The following is a 19,953-nucleotide window of genomic DNA, read 5'->3' as shown; positions in this document are numbered from 1 at the left end:
GGATGGGTGACCAGTTTGCAGTGGCACCAGAGCTGCTCTGCAGCAAGGAGTGGTGACCAGTTTGCAGTGGCACCAGAGGTGCTCTGCAGCAAGGAGTGGTGACCAGTTTGCAGTGGCACCAGAGCTGCTCTGCAGCAAGGAGTGGTGACCAGTTTGCACTGGCACCAGAGCTCCTCTGCAGCCAGCACAGCTCCAGTGCAAATGCATAACCTGTGCAGGTACAGCATCACCTGGCACCAAGCTTGGGGCATCTCATGCTGCTCTGCAGATCAGAGGAACCTGCAGATGGTCCCTGAGGATTTGGCTGTTCCTGACTTGCATCTGCAAGTGCAGCAGAAGCAGAGCCAGGCAGCTCTGCTGCTTCTGGGTCGTGCAGCCTCTGCAGGTGAAGCTGTTGCTGAAGCAGCTGGAGTTCTGTAGGCCTGCAGGAGAAGGGCCTCCTGCTTGTGGGAGCAGCAAGTGGGGCTTATAAAGCCACCTTCATCCCCAGGTTATCAGTATGAATGTGTTTATCAGCCTCTACATATACATCCTAGAAAGAGTCCAACCAAGGATCTCTGGTGTGCTGATGGCAGGAGTGCAAGTGGAACACGTGGAGCCTCCCTGAGCTGGGATGGATGAAGAGTGAGTTTGAGTCATTGGCAAAAGCAATTAGGGTGATGGAGAGAGGTTCCCTCAAAATCCCAGGCTTAGAAAGCTGAAACTTAATGCCTCAAAGCTACAGGGCAGCAGTAAGTGGCAGACTGGAAGGTGATGTTGTCATCAGTCACTGGGACTTAATGTATGGATTGCTGCAGGGCTGTGCTCAGGGCTGAAAGATGCTTTCTGATCTGCTTGAGGGCTCTGAGCTGAGCCAGCCAGGAGCTTGTCACCCCAGAGCAGGTGGAGACTTGTTGCCATGTGCTGGCTGCTGGCAGGAGGGTGGAGGAGATATTTCTGCTGATGAAAGCAGTCACTAAGTCATAGAATCACAGGATACCTTTGGCTGGAAGAGACCTTCAGGATCCCCTAGTCCAGCCCTCGAGTCAAAGTGACACTGAGGCCGTAGGTGACCCCATGGCTGTTCAGGAGGAACATGGAAAACTCTTCCCTGCCTTAACTGAACCAGGCCAGCAGATTCTTCACAACCCAAAATGTCAGCTCCTCAGGCTCTGCAGAGCAGAACCTTTCTTCCTCATCCCCAAACATTCATGTGCACTTTTTCCACTGCCCTTCTGACACTGTGATGCTCTGAAGCCCTCAGAGATGAGTATAGCTGCAGTGCCACCAGGCTCTGCCGTGGCCACAGGAGCTCCAGCTCCACCTGGTTTTGCTGGAGGCTTGGCGTGGAAAAGGTTGTGACTCCAGGGACTAAACCTCTGGTGAGCAGAAATAAGGCTGCCAGGGAACAGCTGGTGAGTTTCCACATGAGTCACAGAATCCCAGCCTGGTGGGAATTGGAAGGACCTCTGGAGACCACCCAGTCCAACCCCCCTGCCAAAGCAGGGCACCCACAGCAGCCTGCCCAGCAGCACAATGGCCAGGTGGGGTTGGAAGCTCTCCAGAGGAAACTCCACAGCTTCTCTGGGAAGCCTGCTCCAGGGCTCCAGCACCCTCACACCAAAGAAGTCTCTCCTTCTCTTCACCAACTTGGTGCTGGTCAGCTTCTCTAGGTGTTGAGTTGCAGGCATCATGGGCAGGGTTGCTGTGGCAGGGTCAGTGGTTGTTCTTGGGGGGCACTTGGTGCCCTTCTTACAGGGAGCAAGTGCCATCAGCTGGAGCAATAGCAGCAAAACAGGTAATCATTATAATGATGATGATAATGATGATGATATAGTAGTAGTAATAATAATAGTAATAGTAATAATAATAGAATGCTTCCATTGTTAGAATTATAGTGGAGCAGGGGACAGGGAGAGAGAGCAGGGTGTCAGGGCAGGGCTGCAGGAGCTGGAGGAGAAAGGTCTCAGCACCTTCCACAATGCCCTGCCCTCCCACCTCACTGGGGACATCCAGCTGACGTTGCTGGGGAACCCTCTGGGACATTGCTGAGCCACTCCTGCTCCCCTGAAGCCCCTCCTTGGGAGTCTGCAGGGAGAGAGAGGTCACTTGGAGCCCATTGCACGTTCTGCTCCAGGCGAGGCCACCACTTCCTGAGCTGCTTGGCTGGAGATGACCCTTTCCAGAGGTAATTTTGCTCATTCCCTCCTCATCCCACAGCTCAGAGGAGACCTCAGCTCGCTCCGAGGGCTCAGAGCTCCCAGTTAGTCAGCAGGGGCTTTGCCCAGCCCAACATTAACTTTGCTGGAGGGATGCTGAATCCCGAGCACAATGCTGGATTTTGGGAATGAGGCATCAAAGGCAGGGAATGGCAGTCAAATTGGCAGCCAAGATCTCCTCCTGTTGGCAGCAGAGCTGCTGGGGCTTTGATCTCGCCCAGCTCAGATGTTGCTGCCAAAGAGACTTTAGCTTAAACTTCACTTTGTAAAATAGCCCTTTTCTGATGGTTTCCTCTTAAAAAAGTAATCTCCTGTGGAGCTGGGGGGGGCAGGAGGGGTGGACAGCCCCACAGATCTCCAAAGCCAGCAGCTGCCTCCAGCTGCTGCTTCTCCTCCTGCAAATCCTGAGCTTAATCCCCGGAGCAGCTCCAGGGAAAGGCCTCGGCTCTGGATGTGCCAACTGCTGGAGCTGTGACGGGGCTGGGGTGCTGCTAATCCTGGGGTGGGGATGGTGGGGGCTGGGGCTGCTCAGGGTGAGTGCTTCTGCAGACTTGGGGATGGTTTGGCTTCCTTATCCCACAGCATCAGGGTGCTGCTTCTCACCGGGGTCCCAGCCATGTCCTGGCAGGAGATCCATGGTGTGGGTGGCTCTATTGGCATGGCCAAACCAGAGCTGGCTGCTGGGGGAGCTTGGCCCTGGTGCTCCTCTTCTGACCTGTTCCTGCTCCTCACCAGTGCTGTTGGCTTCATCTGTGGAGCAGATCCAAACCCAGTCACACAGGCTGCCTGAGGCATAGGTCACAGAATGGTTCAGATTGAAGAGCTTGTGGAGGTCGTGGAGCCCAACTGCTACCCCAGCACTGCCAGCTCACCACCAAAGCATGTCCCTCTCAGTACTACAGCTCCATGGATGGTGGACTCCATCACTACCCTAGGCCAGACCTTGAAAACCCTTTCCATGAAGAAATTGTGCCTCATGTCTGACCTAAATCTTCCCTGGGGTAACTTGAGGCTGTTTCCACTTGTCCTGTCCCTTGTTCTCTGGGAAGAGAGACCAACCCCCACCTGGCTCCAAGCTTCTTTTCTCCAGACTCAACAACCCCAGGACTCTCAGCTGCTCCTCACCAGTCCCTTCAGCAGGTTTGTTGCCCTTCTCTGAACTCCCCATGGAAGCCCACCCTGCCCTGAGCCCCTGGAGATGTGGCTTGGTGCCACCAGACCTGCAGTGCTCTCTGAGGAGAGGTCACCACCAGCGTGTGTGGAAGGAAGCACAAAGCCATTGCACAGGAGGGGAGAGGGAATCTGCCATTCTGCAGCTGGGTGGGATCTGGGATGTCTCTCTGGGGTGGCTGGTGGAGCTGAGATGCAGCAGATCTGTCACTGCCCCTCCCCAGCATCTCCCAACCCACGCCGAGCAGCTTTGAACTCGTCTGAGCCTCTGGGCACCCAACCTTCCCCTCCTCCTGCTTGAGGGGATGCAGGATGCTCACAGCTTCTGCTGCTGACATGGTTTCCTTCTTCCCCTGGCAGGAGGTAGAAAGTCCCCAGCTCCCCCAGGCCCCTCCTGCAGTGTGTAACTGTGAGAATCGCTTCCCTGGAGCTTCCCCACCATGCAGGATGTGTAGCCTGCACGCTTCAACAAGGAGCAATCCCTTGTTTCTTCCTTTCCTCTGGAGTGAGGACACTTCCAGCATCTCCCCATCACCACAGCTCATGCTCATCTACCTTGCAGAACTTTGGCCATGGGGTGAACAGAGTGTTTGGAGGCACAAGCCACTCTCCACAGCCCCTCATGCTTGCTGGGCTCCTCATCACCACCATCTCCTCCCCAGGACTGGCTTCTCCTCCAGGCTTCCACGGGGGCAGGCCCTTTGCGAGGAGCCCTGTGTCGTGTGATGCCACCTGGTGTGCTGCTGCCAAAACTGCTTCTTATCTCAGCGTTCTTTAGCATGAGCAGAGTGAAGGGGACAGGAGCAATCTGTCTGTTGGGGGATTGCTGAGATGTGCCACCCAACGAGACCCCTGGGTGTAAGGAGCACATGGTACCCACCCCCTCCCCTTCCCCTTGCAAGGACCAGGGTGAAAGTTGGCTGATGGGGGTTCCAGCAGCCACATCCTGCTGTCCCCATGCACAGGACCATCAGCAGGACCTGGCAGGCTGTGGGAAGGGGCCAGGCTGGTGTGAGAGGGCTGCTTGGGCTTAGCCTCATCATGGAAACTGGCCTTGTAGTTCTGGTGTAGGTAATGGAGAGGGCAGCTTTGGGTGGCAGCGGTGCTGGGGCTGAAGGGGGAAGCTTACACCTGGATATGGCTTGGGCTTGGTGCCACATGGTGCCTGGTGAAGCAGCTGTGGTGAAACAAAACCGTGGCCCATGGTAAGGAAACTGAAGTAGAAACTTCTTTGGTGCTAGGGTTCAGAGTCCTGGAGCAGGCTGCCAGAGAGGTGGTGGAGTCTCCTTCCCTGGAGAGCTTCCAAACCCCCTTGGCCATTGTGATCCTGGGCAAGATGCTGTGGGTGCCCCTGCTTGAGCAGGGGGGGTTGGAGTGGATCATCTCCAGAGGTCCCTTCCAACCCCCACCATGCTGGGACTCTATCACTCTATGTTAAATGAGGTTAAAACCCCATGCTACCAATCTCCACAGGTGAGAAGTGAGGAGAGACCTGGGTCTCACCCTGCCGTGCAGAGCCATCCTTTGGTGCTAGTTCATGGCTCTGGAGCTGTGGGATGGTGGAGGTGCTGCTGGAGAGCTGCTGTGCTGGTGGGACAGGGAGCACTCCTGCTTGCAGAGAGGCACGTGGTGCATTTGGAGAGGAGCTGCTATTTTTAAATCTCTCTCTCTCTTTTTTAGCTGTGGATGACCCTAATTTTGGCTGAGGAGCTTAGGAAAGCTAAGAACTCAAGGTTAGTTTAATCTTCTTAAAGTTTAAAAAACCCCTCATCTGGGATTCTTCTGTTTGATGGTGCTGGAGGCACTGATGGCCCCCACACCGCCCCTGCTTCTCCTGGCAGTGTCCTGCAGGACTTTCTGCACCCAGGGCTGCACCTTCCAGTTTCTGGGCTGCCCAGGGAGGTGCTGGAGTCACCATCCCTGGAGGGGCTCGAGAAACCTGTGGCCCATGGCACTTTGAGACATGGTTCAGTGGCCATAGTGGTGTTAGGTTGAAGGTTGGACTCAATGAGCTTGGAGGTCTTTTCCACCCCAAACAGGTCTGTGATTCCATGGCACTTCACAGCTGCTGCTGCTGCTGCTCAGGGGTGGGAGCCATGGTGCAGCATCCCTCCTGCTCTGCTGCAGGTTTAGGGCTAGATGGATCCCAAGGCAAGGCTGTTGAGCTCTGTTGAGCAGCAGACCTTACAGTCCTTGGCACCGAGCCGTGGGATGGGTCTGCCTCCCACTGGACAGCCCCAGAAGGGCCAATGACACAGTGCTGCCCTTCTGTTCCCCTCTGGGGGACATCACCAGTCCCAGTTGTGCTCCACAGCTCTGCACTGGGGGCAGTGGCATGGCATTGGCAGGGCCATGCTGCCTCCTGGCACCGCCACGAAGCAGCCTCCACCATGAAGAGAATCCCAGCATGGTGAGTTTGGAAGGGACCATCCAGCCCACCCACCCTGCTCAAGCAGGGCACAGCAGCTTGCTCAGGATCACAATGGCCAGGGGGGTTTGGAAGCTCTCCAGAGGAGGAGACTTCACAACCTCTCTGGGCAGCCTGCTCCAGGGCTCCAGCATCCTCACACCAAAGAAGTTTCTCCTCCTTTTCAGATGGAACCTCCTGGGCTCCAGGTTGTGCTCACTGCCCCTTGCCCTCTCACTGGGCACAACTGAGAAGAGTCTGGCCCCAGCCTCTTGCCCCCCACCCTTTCTCTCTTGATGAGCATTGATCAGACCCCCTCTCAGGCTGCTCTTCTCCAGGCTCAACAGCCCCAGGGCTCTCAGCCTTTCCTCCTCACAGAGATGCTCCAAGCCCTTCAGCATCTTTGTAGCTTCTGCTGGACTCTCCCCAGCAGTTCCCTGTCTCTCTTGAACCACAGAGCCCAGAATTGGACTCATGACTCCAGATGTGGTCTTGTTAGGGCAGAATAGAGGAAGAGGAGGACCTCCTTTGACCCTTCTCAAGCACTCCTTGCTGTCCTGCTCCACTGCACGGTTGCATTCACAGCGGTGATGCTGCTGATGGACTCTGTATCAGACTGCTGCACCCCCAAAGCTCCCAAGCCTTCAGACAGACAGAGTTCATCCTTCTTAAGAACACCCAGAGATGAAAAGCCAGAACATTGAAGCTGCTATTCTGCAGTGGCAGCTCTTTCAAGTCATGATTTGTGAAGACAGCTCAGATAATGTCCTGGCAGACGTGGGGCTAATGAGGAGTTTAGAGTCTGGTTAATTTGAGTTGGAGAGATCAAAGCAAGAGCTTTCTCCTCAAATGCTGTTTGCATTTTCATACTTTCCCTCTCAGCTGAGCTGGGAGGTGACCCTGCTGGGCTGGGAAAGGGGACTCTGGTGGACTGGGGGAGGTGACCCTGCTGGACTGGGAAAGGGGACTCTGGTGGACTGAGGAGATGACTCTGGTGGACTGGGGAGATGATTCTGGTGGACTGGGAGTAGCCTATTTGTGCTTTGTTGCTGTTTCTCTGCTCAGGTTGCAGAGCAGAATGTGGACATTGGTGCTGATTTGGGGCTGGGAAAAGGAGAAGAGCCTGGAGAAACAGGAGGCTGAGAGTGGTGAATTGTCCCCTCTGTGCTTCTCCTTTAGCTGGAGGGGCTTGGGCTCTGCAGCTTCCTCCAGCGTCTCCCTTGGCTGTGCCTGTGCCTGGCTGGGGCAGTTCCATAGGCAGGACTGGGAGAGAGCTCACAGCACTGCAGTGGCTTCACTGATGGGTCACTGGATGGTGACTGGGGCTGTGGGGCTGCAACCACCACCACTGACCTACACCACCAGCACCATCCATCCTCTCAGGTGCTGGGAGGGTCCTGGGGCTGGTTCTGGGCTGGAGTTGGTCCTGGTCCTGAGCTAGGGCTGCTTGTGATACTGGTCCTGGGATGGTTCTGGTTCTGGGGCTGGTCCTGGGACTGATCCTAGGCCAGAGCTGATGCTGGGCTGCAGCCCCATGAGCATGGTTTGTTCCCTCAGGACAAAGCAAGGAGCCAGCAGTGATGGCCATGGCTGCCATGGAGCGCTGGCTCTCAGGGGCACCTACTGCTGCTGTAATGACCACGGGCAGTGGTGTCACTCACAGCATCTCCCTCAGCTCAGAGTCATCTCACCATCTCCAAGGTGGCTCTTCTGCAGCCAGTTTTCCCTCACATCTGTGTGCAGCCCCCAAGGACATGAGCCCAAGGCCGCTGGAGGGGCTGTGGTTAGTCTGCAGAGATGTGATGGGCTCTGAGCTGGTGGCTCCCCGAGGAGGCTGGTGGGGTTTGCCCCATCCTTGGTGTCCCTTGACAAGTTTCAGAGCCTTCATCTCCTTGGGCCTCTGCTCCACCAGCCCCCTCCTGCCACTTTGTCACGGAGTTTCTTTGCCTTGCAGAGAGATGCCAAGGGCCAGTACCTGTTTGACCTTCTCTGCCACCACCTGAACCTGCTGGAGAAGGACTACTTTGGCATTCGCTTTGTGGACCCCGACAAGCAAAGGGTGAGAGCCCTTCCTGCCCAGGCTGCTGCTGGGCTTTCCTGCAGCTTGGTGGCATCACACCTGGCCCTCTTCCTGTAGCTGACAACCAGCATGTGAGCTGAACAGCTCCATAAAATCCATCCCGGTTGGGGGTGAGAGTCCTTTCCCCTGAAGCTCTCCTCTCTCCTGCTGCTGGGCAGGGGGTTGTGGCTGCTCTGGGTGGGTCATTGCTCTGCCCATGGTCAGGCACTGGCACAGGCTGCCCAGGCAGGTGGTGGAGTCACCAGCCCTGGAGGTGTTCAAGGAAGATGTGGCTGTGGCACTTGGGGCCATGGTTTAGTGGCCATGGTGTTGCTGGGCTCAATGTCCTTAGAGGGCTTTGCCAACCCAAACAATTCCATGGGAAGGGCATCTTCTAGAGTCCCCCTGAGGAGACTGCCCACCCCTTCCACCAGAGCCAGGGCTGTGCCTGGTGCTGCAGCCCTGGGGAGGTGGGACCAGGGTGCCTCCAGGCTCCAAAAGCAGCAGCAGCACCCTCGGTGTCCATCAGCTGGGATGTGTGAGCCAGGGGAACCCACACAGGTCCTGCCGGAGCTCACACTGGGTCTGCAGAGTGAGGACTTGATGATGCTCTGGGGAGGGTGAAGCAGGAGGTCTCCTGGCAGTGGGCTTGCAGGACTATTTCTGGCTCAAAGTTGTGTTCTAACACCGAGGTGAAGCCACGAGACAGCTCCGTGCCAAGAGCCCAAACACTTGGGCGTGTTGCCTCGGGCAACAAGAGTGAAACAAGACATCAGAGAGCAGGAGCTGAGAGCCCTGCAGCAGGACCTGGCCTGACCCGGCTGTGAAGCTCCCAGCACGGCTCCCTGCAGAGTTCCACTGAGTCCTGGGCAGCTCCAGCAGGTCCAGGAGGAAGGTGGCACAGCCACAAAGCCCTGTGGGTGGGCACCCTGTGCCACAGCCTCACTCAGCTGGGTTTCCACTACAAGACTTGTATCCAGAGTACAAATCCTGTGAGGAGCAGCCTGGGGTTGTTCAGCCTGGAGAAAAGGAGGTTGAAGGGAGATCTTCTGGCTCTCTGCAACTGCCTGAAAGGAGCTTGGAGCCAGGTGGGGATTGGTCTCTTCTCCCAAGGAAGAAGTGACAGGACAAGAGGAAACAGCCCCAGGGGAGGTTTAGGTTGGACATGAGGAACAATGTTTTCATGGAAGGGGTTGTCAAGGTCTGGCCCAGGGTGCTCATGACAGTGGTGGAGTCCCCAGCCCTGAAAGGACTTCAAAGCTGTGGAGGTGTGGTGCTGAGGGACATGGTTTAGTGGTGAGCTGACAGTGCTGGGTTCATGGTAGGGCTCCATGAGCCCACCCAGATGATTCCCTGACAAAGCACTTTCCAATCCATCTGTTGCAATCACCATTATCCCCCAAACCCCCAATGTTAATTCAAAGCCTTTGTTGCTGAGCTGCTTTAATCCTCCTCTTCTTCTCCCTTTCAGCACTGGCTGGAGTTCACCAAGTCAGTGGTGAAGCAGATGAGAGGTGAGCGTTGCTGCGAGCAGGTGCCCTGAGCAGGCAGTGTGAGCTCCTTTCCTCCTGGAGGTGTTTCCCTTCTCTCCAGTCCTGCCCCTCGGGGGTCAGTGCCCAGCACATCTTCCAGAAGGAGCCTTTTTGATCAGCCATGAAGCTGTTCTGGGTATCAGAGGTGGGATCATCCTCCACCAGTCCCACCGCAGTCACAGCTGCCCATGCCCCCCCTGCCCCCAGCACTTGGCTGCAGGGCACTGATCCTGCTGGAGAGCAGGACAGAACTGATGGGGATGAGCAAAGGGGATGTGCCAGCTCTGGGGAGCAGGTTCTGTGGCCAGCAGGCTGTGCCCATGGGTGCTGCCCCATGACTTTACCAGGAACATCTGCTCCCACCATGGGCACCAGAGGGGAGCAGTGCCATGCCCAGCTGCTGCCTCCTGACCAAAGGCAGCTGGGTGTGCTGGGGGCTGATGGGGAGGGCAGGTGAGATCCCCACCAGCAGTACCTGAGCATCTCATTGAGCAGGGCTCTTTGGGAGGATGAGAGGACAGCTCCTGCTGTTTGGTGACCATGGTCTCACTGCTCTCTCCTCAGCCCAGCCTCCCTTCACCATGTGCTTCCGTGTGAAGTTCTACCCCACCGACCCTGCGGCGCTGAAGGAGGAGATCACCAGGTAAGGCCTGAACATGAGCCAGCAGTGTGCCCAGCTGGCCAAGAAGGCCAATGGCTTCCTGGTCTGCATCAGAAAGAGTGTGGCCAGCAGGAGCAGGGAAGTCATTCTGCCCCTGTACTCAGCACTGGTTAGGCCACACCTTGAGTGTCCAATTTGGGGCTCCTCAGTTTAGGAAGGACATTGAGACTCTTGAACGTGTCCAGAGAAGGGCAATGAGGCTGGGGAGGGGTCTGGAGCACAGCCCTGTGAGGAGAGGCTGAGGGAGCTGGGGTTGCTTAGCCTGGAGAAGAGGAGGCTCAGGGGAGACCTCATTGCTTTCTGCAACTCCCTGAAGGGAGGTTGTAGCCAGGAGGGAGTTGGTCTCTTCTCCCAGGCAACCAGCACCAGAACAAGAGGACACAGTCTCAAGCTGTGCCAGGGGAAGTTTAGGCTTGAGGTGAAAATTCTTCCCAGAGAGAGTTGTTAGCCATTGGAATGTGCTGCCCAGGGAGGTGGTGGAGTCACCATCCCTGGAGGTGTTCAAGAGGGGATTGGACGTGGCACTTGGTTCCATGGTTTAGTAGTCATGAGGTGTTGGGTGACAGGTTGGACTTGATGATCCTTGAGGTCTTTTCCAACCTTCTTGATTCTATGATTCTATGAAAGCCACTCCCCCCTGGCTGGAGCCTGTGATCCTGGTCAGCTCAGGAAAGTGGGATTCAAGCAGGAGCAGCAATTGTCCTCCTAGAGTCCATCTTCTGCTAATGCTCTTACCACTTGTGACCCAGCTGGTAGTGCCATGGCCCAAGCACAGCCTCAGCTCAGGGTGTCAGCAGAATCATAGAATCATACACTTGTTAGGGTTGGAAGGGACCTCAAGGATCATCCAGTTCCAACCCCCCTGCCATGGGCAGGGACACCTCACACTAGATCAGGTGTCTCAGTCTGCTGGGAAGGGTTTGAGGCTCTCCAGCTCCTTTGATGTTGCCTGGAAGTAATGATACACATCCCTTTGTGTAAGGGCCCTGAATGCTCTGGGAGAAACAGGTGATAAACTGAGGTCCAGAAAGTTGACAGCACTTCTCTTGAGTTTCTGTCTTGAGGGGCTCTTCACATCCTCCTGCCAGAAGGCAGGACCTGAAGAGCACTCATGGAGAGTCGGCAGCAGCCTTGGCAAACAAGCCACTGCTCTGGGACACACCAGCCCAGAACCCTCCACCTGTGTGGGGTGGGGAAGGGTTGGGTCTCTGCCTGGGGCAGCTGGGCTGGAGCCTTGCCTGAGGGTCTCAGCATTTTTCCCTGCAGCCCAGGTGGCCAAGAAGGCCACCAGTAACCTGGCCTGGATCAGCAATGGTGTGTCCAGCAGGACCAGGGCAGTGATCACCCCTCTGTGCTGGGCACTGGTGAGGCTGCAAACTGCAAGACCCATCACATCTTGGCCCCAAATACCCTCAAACAGTGGCAAGTTGCCCTTGTCATCCCCTGAGAGATGACAGCAGCCCCAAATCTCCTGCCAGCAGCTGGGCTGCTCTTGCTCCATCTGCTCTGGGAGCGCTGCTCTGGCTGCCGTTCCAGATAGCCGATGAATAGCTGGGGTCCTTGCTGAGAACATCAAGGATTAGGTAGCTCACTGATGGAGCTAAATATAGGCCAGGCTTAATTCAGGGGATTTTCAGCCCATTTCTGCAGGCAGCAAACAAGAGAGAAGGTCCAGGCTGGCATCTGGGATGTACCTGAGCTCAGCTTCTTGCTTCAGCCTTGCATTAATGAAGCGTGGTGGGGTTGGAAGGGACCTCTGGAGGTCATCCAGTCCAATCCCCCTGCTCATGCAGGGGCAGCCACAGCAGCTTGCCCAGGATCACAATGGACAGGTTGGGTTTGGAAGCAATCCAGAGAAGACTCCACACTCTCTCTGGGCAGCCTGCTGCAGGGCTCCAGCAGCCTCCCACCACAGAATTTTCCCCTCCTGTTCAAATGAAACCTGCTGGGTTCCAGTTTGTGCCCATCGCTCCTCGTCCATCAGCACTCCCAGGTCCTTCTCTGCAGAGCTGCTTACCAGCAGGTCAACCCCTCATCTGCTCAGGGGGTGGTTCCTCTCCAGTTCCCACATTACAATACCTGGATCTCACTTTATCTTGTTGTAGCTGTGGGAATTAGCTGTTTATGCCACCACCCAGATGGATTTGAGGAACAGAGCAAGACTGAGGGACTGCAGAGTGTGGGGCTGGGTCTTCAAACCCATCTCTGAGCAATCCACCACCTCCATCACCCTGTGTCTCACCTCTTGCCATCAGAAGGTTTTCCCAAACTCCTCAGCATGTGACTGAGCCCAAACTCTGACTTAGGCCTCAGTTTATCCCAGGATGTCCTTTCCCATCCTTTGTTGCTGGGCTTTGGTGCAGAGCTGGGTGAGCACAAGAGGCAGCTGTGCTCTAAATGATGTTATGTTGGTGGTTGGTGAGCCCAGAGGAGGGAGATGGATGTGTCCATGGGGACCTGGAGGGATACAGGAGGTTGAGGAAGGAGAAAATCCCATTGTGGAGAATCTGAGCAGCTGGGCAGGGATGCAGGGCTGGGAAGTACAGCAGTGACTGGCAGGATCAGGCCCATGAGATCCCCTTCAGAGTATTATCCTTGGACACTTCAGTCCCAGGAGACCTGGAGATGAGCTGAAACCTTCCAATTGTGTTCAGGCACTGCTGGCCAAAGCAAGGTGAGCATCACTATGGCTTCAAGGGGTGGTGGGCAGAGGGGACCAGCATCACCTTGTCTATGAGTTTCCTCCTTGCTGTCTTCTCCCTGGTGGGAATGGTCACCTTGAATATCTCCATGCCTGATGAGCTCTTTATATTTGAAACTGCCCTGCTGCAAGTGGCCATACCGCTGGGGAGCTGGGTTGGTGGAGACCTCCATCAGCCTTTGGGTTGAGTGTTGGCCTTGGAGCAGGGGGCTGCTCCAGTCTTTGGGCTGAAGCAGGGCTGGGAGCTGTTGATCTGCACTCCAGCACCAGCCTTGACCCAGGGAACTGCCCATGGTTAGCACTTGCTGGCTGCTAGCGAGGACAGTGCCTGGAAAATGGGCTGCTTGAAGAAGTGCAGGCGTCTTGTGGCAGATGCTACCCAGCCAAATGGCCTGCTTGGGTGATTTCAACCTCACTTAATGAAGGGACTGTCCCCTCTGTCCTCAGGTACTTGGTCTTCCTGCAGATCAAACGGGATCTCTACCACGGCCGTCTCCTCTGCAAGACGTCGGATGCTGCTCTGCTGGCTGCCTACATCCTTCAAGGTAATGCTTTCTGACAAGGCCAATTTGCTTTCCCTGCTGGGTCCTGGCCACATTAGCTGCTTACAATGGGGCACTGCCCCCAGCATGCAGATGGCATCCCACCAGTGCAGGGCTTGGGCTTCTAGGCTGTACTGGTGCTGCGCAGCGCTGGGCTAGGAGTCACGTTGGGGTCTCACCAGAAGCAGAAGCACTGCGGTGCTGGCTGCTCTTGGAGCTGTCCCACCTGCAGTCAGGGCAGCTGAATTCCTAGAGTAGAGTAGACTAGACTAGACTAGACCAGACCAGGTTGGAAAAGACCTTTGAGATCATCCAGTCCAATCTATCACCCAACACCATCTAATCAACTACACCATGGCACCAAGCAGCCCATCCAGTCTCTTCCTAAACACCTCCAGTGATGGTGACTCCACCACCTCCCTGGGCAGCACATCCCAATGGCCAATCTCTCCTTCCATGAAGAGTTTCTTCCTAACATCCAGCCTAAACCTCCCTGTGGTTATCCCAGCCAGTGTCTCCTCACTCTATGCTTATCCAAGCAGCCCTGGGACAGACGACTTCTTCTGGGGCTGTGGAAGGTCTGTGGTGAGTCTGGCAAGCTCCTGTGGTTGGCAGCTGCACAGAGAGCTCCAGAATGAAAAGTGACCTTGCAGATGACATGGAGCTGGAAGGGAGTGCTGACCTGCTGGAGGGCAGGGAGGACCTACAGAGGGATCTGGCCGGGCTGGATCAATGGGGTGAGGCCAAGCGTTTGGTCCTGCACTTGGGTTCACAACAACCCCAAGAATGGTTCCTTCTCCAGAGCTCCACTCCATCACCCAGGATCCTGCTGGAGCCAGCACCAATCACTGCTGGCATCTCCCTGCAGCCTGGCTCTGGAGCTGGGGTCTCCTGCTGGGATTTAGAGTGCTCCATCAGCATCCCACCACCGGGGATGGGAGGGCCTTGCTCTGATCTGACTCCCTCCAGCCTCAGCTCCTCAGGGAGATGAAGGCATGACAGGGATTGTTATGGTTCCTGCTTAAAACATTAAATGGGGGAAAGACACTGCCACTGAGGAGCAGCTCCACAGGGAAACAGTCAGGAGGAGAGGGCAGGCAGGAGGGTTTCAGAGCTTTCCCAAACTCCACCAGCACCTCTGCAGCCTGCTGACAAAAGCACTTTCTTTGGCGAGATGCTCTGCAGCAAGTGATGAGCTCACCCACAGCTGTCCTCAGCCAGCCAGCAGCCCCTGCATCACAGAATGATTTGGATTGCAAGAGACCTCTAAGTTCGTGGAGTTCAATTGTTAACCCAGCACTGCCAGGTCACCACCATACCATGGCCCTCAGCACCACCTCTCCACAGCTTTGAAGCCCCTCTAGGGATGGGGACTCCACCACTGCCCCAGGCAGACTGAGCCAAGGCTTGACAACCCTTCCTATAAAGAATTTGTTCCTCCTGTCCAACCTAATCCTCCCCTGGGGCAACCTAAGGCTGTTAACTTGATGGCCTACAAAGAATCCCTCCTGATGGGAACATGCTCAGGTTGGAGCAGCATTCCTGGGATGCTCTGAGCCCAATTTCTGCCAGGATGGGGGCACTGCTGGGATGGGGGCACAGACTGTGGCTTGGGTTGTGCTGCTGCTCCTGACCAGTTCTGTCTCCCCACAGCTGAGATTGGAGACTATGACCCGGGGAAGCACCCAGAAGGCTACAGCTCCAAGTTCCAGTTCTTCCCCAAGCACTCGGAGAAGCTGGAGAGGAAAATCGCAGAGATCCACAAGTCTGAGCTGAGGTGTGGCTGGGGGACACTTGGCTGCTTTCCATCCCACTGTGGGGTTTCCTGTCCTGCCTTGGGCTGAGCACTCACTGCTCTGCTCTGTCCCATCCAGCTGAGAACCACTAGTAAACCACTGGGGAACAGCGCAGGCTTTGGGCAAGGAGGTGTTGGGTGGCATCCCAGACACTCCAGAGGCACTGCCCTTGTGCCCTGAACCTCACCTTGCTGAAGGCCAAGGTGACCTAGCAGTGCAGGGTGAGCAGCAGAAAGTGCAGCCAAACATTCCCAGCTCTCTGGTCCTGGTGCAAAGTCAGTCCTATCCCTCCTGCCCCCAGGGAGGCCCAAGGGACTTCTGCTCCCAGCTTTTGGCTTGGCTGGCACAACCCAGGGCAGGTCTTCCCTGCTGGGATGGGGACAGTGACCAGCCCCTGACCCTACAGATGGTAGGAAGACCCCACAGATGTTCTGCTACCATCTCCCCTCCTGCCTTCACCCTGCTCTGAGGACACAAGGTGTGAGAGTCCATCAGCAAAGTTCCATCATCTCCCGGCTCTGGTGGTGGCTCCAATCAGTGCCAGTCCCCAGGAGGGATGGTGAGGTTTGACCTCCCAGGAACCCAGCAGAGTCCTGCCCTTCTGGCTGGGAGCTTCTGCCTCCTGCCCAGCAAAGTCCCCTGAAGATACAGGAAATTCAGCCCTGGATTTGGCAGCTGCTCCTCAGTTTTGGTCCTTTCTGGTGCTGCTGCTCAGGTCTCCCACTGCAGACAGATTGTCCTGGGGAACATAACAGGAACATTCCACCCCTGCTGCCTCTTGCTATCAGACACCCTGTGCCAAGGGCTGACCTCAGGTCTTCCATGGAACATTCCTCTTTCTCCCTCTTCCCCCTTCCCCTCCACAGTGGACAGACTCCAGCTACTTCAGAGCTGAACTTCCTCAGGAAAGCCCAGACTCTGGAGACCTATGGGGTCGACCCACACCCCTGCAAGGTAATAGAGCTTCCTAGACATGGTTCCTTGGGCTGGATTTCTTGCTCCAGCTGGTGCTGAGCTGCAGAGGCACCAGCAACAGGTCCCAAGTGTGTCCTTTGTCACCTGCCAGCAGGGTTTGGTGCCGGGAGAGCTGGTACATGGGATGTGCTGGAGCCAGGAGATGTCTCCAAGCCTTGAAACCCAGCACCAACCAGATCTAGATTTAGATCTATGATTCAGAATCATAGAATTGTTTCAGTTGGAAAAGATTTCCAAGGTCATCAATCCAACCATCAACCTGAGACCACCATGACCATTAAACCATGTCCCAAAGAGTCATGTCCACATGTTTCTTGAACACCTCCAGTGAGGGTGACTCCAGTCCCCTCAGCATCTTCATAGCCTCCACTGGACTCTCTCCAGTAGTTCCCTGTCTCTCCTGAACTGGAGAGTCCAGAACTGGTCCCAGTACTGCAGGTGTGGCCTCACCAGCACAGTTGCTTCCCTGGAGTCCAAAGGCTGTGATGAAGTTTATCTGCTGCCTCGCTCCCTGCATGCCACTCATGACTGGTTGCAGTGTTCCAGTGCCGTGCTGGCTGTGCAAGGCTGGGGGCAATCAAATCTCATCAGGTTTTGCCATTTTCTGGTGCAATTAGAAGTGAAAGGGTTGGTTGGATGCCACCTTCATTGCTGGTCCTGACAGGGAATGAGGTGGGACCAGGGAGGCTGGGAGCTGTGTTGTGGTCGCTCCTCGGCAGTGCTGCTGCCTCCTGGGTTTGACTGGCTCTGCTGGGGGCCAGAGCGTGGGTGAGATGCCAGGAGCATGCCAGCTGGCAAACAAGACTCCACCATCCCTGGGGCTGAGGGTGGCTGATGGTGTAGCAGCTTTGCTGGCCCAGGTCTTGCTCAGAAATGGCTGCTGCCTTCCAGGACGTGTCGGGGAACGCCGCGTTCCTGGCCTTCACCCCCTTCGGCTTTGTGGTTCTGCAGGGAAACAAGAGAGTCCACTTCATCAAATGGTGAGCTCCCAGCCTGGCATTGCCCATGCTTTCCTGCTTCCTGGCCACGAGACAGGCATGGTGCTGTGGGGCAGAAGCCAAGAATACCCTTGAGAGCTCCCATGGATGGGTCATGGGGGTGACCCTGGCACCAGCTGCCTTCCCCAGGCGTTAACACCACACTGCTGGTGGAAAGTGCACCCAGTGCCCATGTCTGAACTGGGGTGGGGCCTGAGCAGAGGACATGGAGAGGAGCAACACTATGGCAGCTGGGGAACTAATCCTGACCTCCCCCTTCATGCCCCAGCACACCTGTGAGCCTGCACACGTGTGTCTCAGCTGAGGAGAAAACAGGCCCTGGTCACGGTGCTGCCAGCAGGGCTCTCCTGAGACAGGGACCTGTCCCTCATGGTGTCACCTCTTGCTCCATCCCACTCTTGGAGGAGCCCAGGAGCTCAGCTACCCTCTTTGCTGGCCATCATATGCTGGGCTGCTGGGTCCAAGGATTTCTCTCCTCTGGCCCTGAGCCCACTCGTGCACACAGCATTGCTCTCCACTGCACTCTCCAATAGCTCTTCAGCTGGACCCAGTGCTCAGATGTGGCCTCACTAGGGCAGAGCAGAGGGTGAGGAGGACCTTCCTCCATCTGCTGGCCACACTCTTCTTCATGCCCTCCAAAAGAGCACTGGCCTGCTTGGCCATGAGGACGCATTGCTGGTTCATGGGCAGCTTGTGTGTGGTTCTCTCTCACCTGCCTGTCCTTGTCCTGTCAGGAACGAGGTGACCAAGATGAAGTTTGAGGGGAAGACCTTCTATCTGTATGTAAGTCAGAAAGAGGTGAGTGCCTCCCTTCCCCTGAGACTTACCAAGTGCAGCCATGGCCATTCCTTCAGCAGCTTCTCCATGGGCTGGGTGGGCAGCAGCCTCACTCTCTGCCTGCTGCTTCAGGGACATGGGCATGGTAGTGGCAAGGGTGGCAGCTCGGTGGCAGTGCTGAGGTCACCTCCTTCGGGCTCCTTGCTCTGGCTGTTAGAGCCTATAGATGCTGGCTCAGGCTTGTGGTGAGGGATGCACCCTGAGACCTCCTGTAGCTCCTCACATGTCCACCACAGACATGTTCTGAGTTTGGGGTTGTTGTGGTTGGTTGTCACCACTTGGGCAGCCCTAGTTAATGAAACCAGCCTGGAGACCCCTGGCTGGGGCTGGCATACATGCCCTCAGCTTGGCTTCAAAAAGATCTGCTTCTGCATGGGCAGGGAGGAGGTGGGGAGCAGGCCACACTGCCCAACCCTCCTGTGTGAGGGTGTCCACTGCCATTCCAGCCTCTCTGAGCAGCTCTGGAGGAGGATCTGCCCCTTGGTGCTGCTCTTCAGCCTTGCCCTCCAGCCCTGCTCCCAGCACACTGCCCAGCAGGCACCACTGGCTCCTCCCCTATCCACTCCTTGTCTGTCTCCTGCAGGAGAAAAAAATTGTCCTGACCTATTTTGCCCCGACACCAGAAGCCTGCAAGCACCTCTGGAAGTGTGGGATAGAGAACCAGGCTTTCTACAAGTAAGTGCTGGGCCACCCTGCCACGTGGGGGGCTGTGTCCTGCACCTCCTCACACAGCACCCACCACAGGGCTCCATCCAGCTACAGGGCACCGGCTGGCACCACCATGGCACCCCTGCCCTGGTCACCCCAAGACCTCTGGTGCCCCCAGGCTGGGTGCTCTGCCCCATGGCCTTCTCCCCATCCCACCCCACCACAGCCAATCTTTAATCAGGGGGTTGTTTAATTGTTTGGAGACAAGCCTGGGGCACTGGGCAGAGGGGGTTGGTGTCCTGGGCCCCCTTTAAATAGGGAAGGCTCAAAAGCTCCCAGAAATCACCTGCTCCAGGCTCCCTGGGCACGAGCTGACTGTCCATGGGCAGTATCTAAGGAATCACAGAGGTGATGTGGGGTCTGGGCTGCAGCCACAAGCTGCGTGGCTATCAACCAGGGAGACCAGAGCTGCTGGGGGAGGGAAAACCTTCCCATGAGACTGCCCCCCGGAGGACCCCAATGGTGGGCAGGGGGTGGGGATGGTCCTTTGGGCCACCATCCCCACCAGCTGCCCAGAGCTGGTCCCTCGAGCCACCATCCCCACCAGCTGCCCAGAGCTGCTCCCTTGGGCCACCATCCCCACCAGCTGCCCAGAGCTGCTCCCTTGGGCCACCATCCCCACCAGCTGCCCAGAACTGCTCCCTTGGGCCACCATCCCCACCAGCTGCCCAGAGCTGCTCCCTTGAGCCACCATCCCCACCAGCTGCCCAGAGCTGGTCCCTCGAGCCACCATCCCCACCAGCTGCCCAGAGCTGGTCCCTTGGGCCACCATCCCCACCAGCTGCCCAGAGCTGCTCCCTTGGGCCACCATCCCCACCAGCTGCCCAGAGCTGCTCCCTTGGGCCACCATCCCCACCAGCTGCCCAGAGCTGGTCCCTCGAGCCACCATCCCCACCAGCTGCCCAGGACTGGTCCCTGGGGCCACCATCCCCACCAGCTGCCCAGAGCTGCTCCCTTGGGCCACCATCCCCACCAGCTGCCCAGAGCTACTCCCTTGGGCCACCATCCCCACCAGCTGCCCAGGACTGCTCCCTTGAGCCACCATCCCCACCAGCTGCCCAGAGCTACTCCCTTGGGCCACCATCCCCACCAGCTGCCCAGAGCTGGTCCCTTGAGCCACCATCCCCACCAGCTGCCCAGAGCTGCTCCCTTGGGCCACCATCCCCACCAGCTGCCCAGGACTGCTCCCTTGAGCCACCATCCCCACCAGCTGCCCAGGACTGCTCCCTTGAGCCACCATCCCCACCAGCTGCCCAGGACTGCTCCCTTGAGCCACCATCCCCACCAGCTGCCCAGGACTGCTCCCTTGGGCCACCATCCCCACCAGCTGCCCAGAACTGCTCCCTTGGGCCACCATCCCCACCAGCTG

The 19,953-nt window shown here is 56.9% G+C and overlaps 1 protein-coding gene across 4 annotated transcripts in view; it reads left to right on the top strand.

The window, feature by feature from the left end:
• FRMD5 (FERM domain containing 5) overlaps window positions 1-19,953 on the top strand; it is a 77,960-nt gene that overhangs the window by 48,339 nt on the left and 9,668 nt on the right. For 2 of the 4 annotated variants that reach the window (XM_068143627.1, XM_068143625.1), the window contains exons 2-10: window positions 7,730-7,834; window positions 9,306-9,348; window positions 9,931-10,009; window positions 13,176-13,273; window positions 14,924-15,047; window positions 15,933-16,020; window positions 16,933-17,021; window positions 17,774-17,822; window positions 18,460-18,551. In XM_068143627.1, coding sequence (XP_067999728.1) covers window positions 7,730-7,834; window positions 9,306-9,348; window positions 9,931-10,009; window positions 13,176-13,273; window positions 14,924-15,047; window positions 15,933-16,020; window positions 16,933-17,021; window positions 17,774-17,822; window positions 18,460-18,551 — 767 coding nt within the window. Of the gene's footprint in view, window positions 1-7,729; window positions 7,835-9,305; window positions 9,349-9,930; window positions 10,010-13,175; window positions 13,274-14,923; window positions 15,048-15,932; window positions 16,021-16,932; window positions 17,022-17,773; window positions 17,838-18,459; window positions 18,552-19,953 lie in introns of all 4 variants that reach the window. The other 2 variants (XM_068143626.1, XM_068143624.1) reach the window with 1 other exon arrangement.

This window comes from Melanerpes formicivorus, unplaced genomic scaffold (genome assembly GCF_026170545.1).
Source record: "Melanerpes formicivorus ecotype bairdi unplaced genomic scaffold, bMelFor1.0.p_v2 SCAF_10, whole genome shotgun sequence".
Classification (NCBI taxonomy): domain Eukaryota; kingdom Metazoa; phylum Chordata; class Aves; order Piciformes; family Picidae; genus Melanerpes; species Melanerpes formicivorus.
This window is presented reverse-complemented; position numbering and strand designations above follow the sequence as displayed.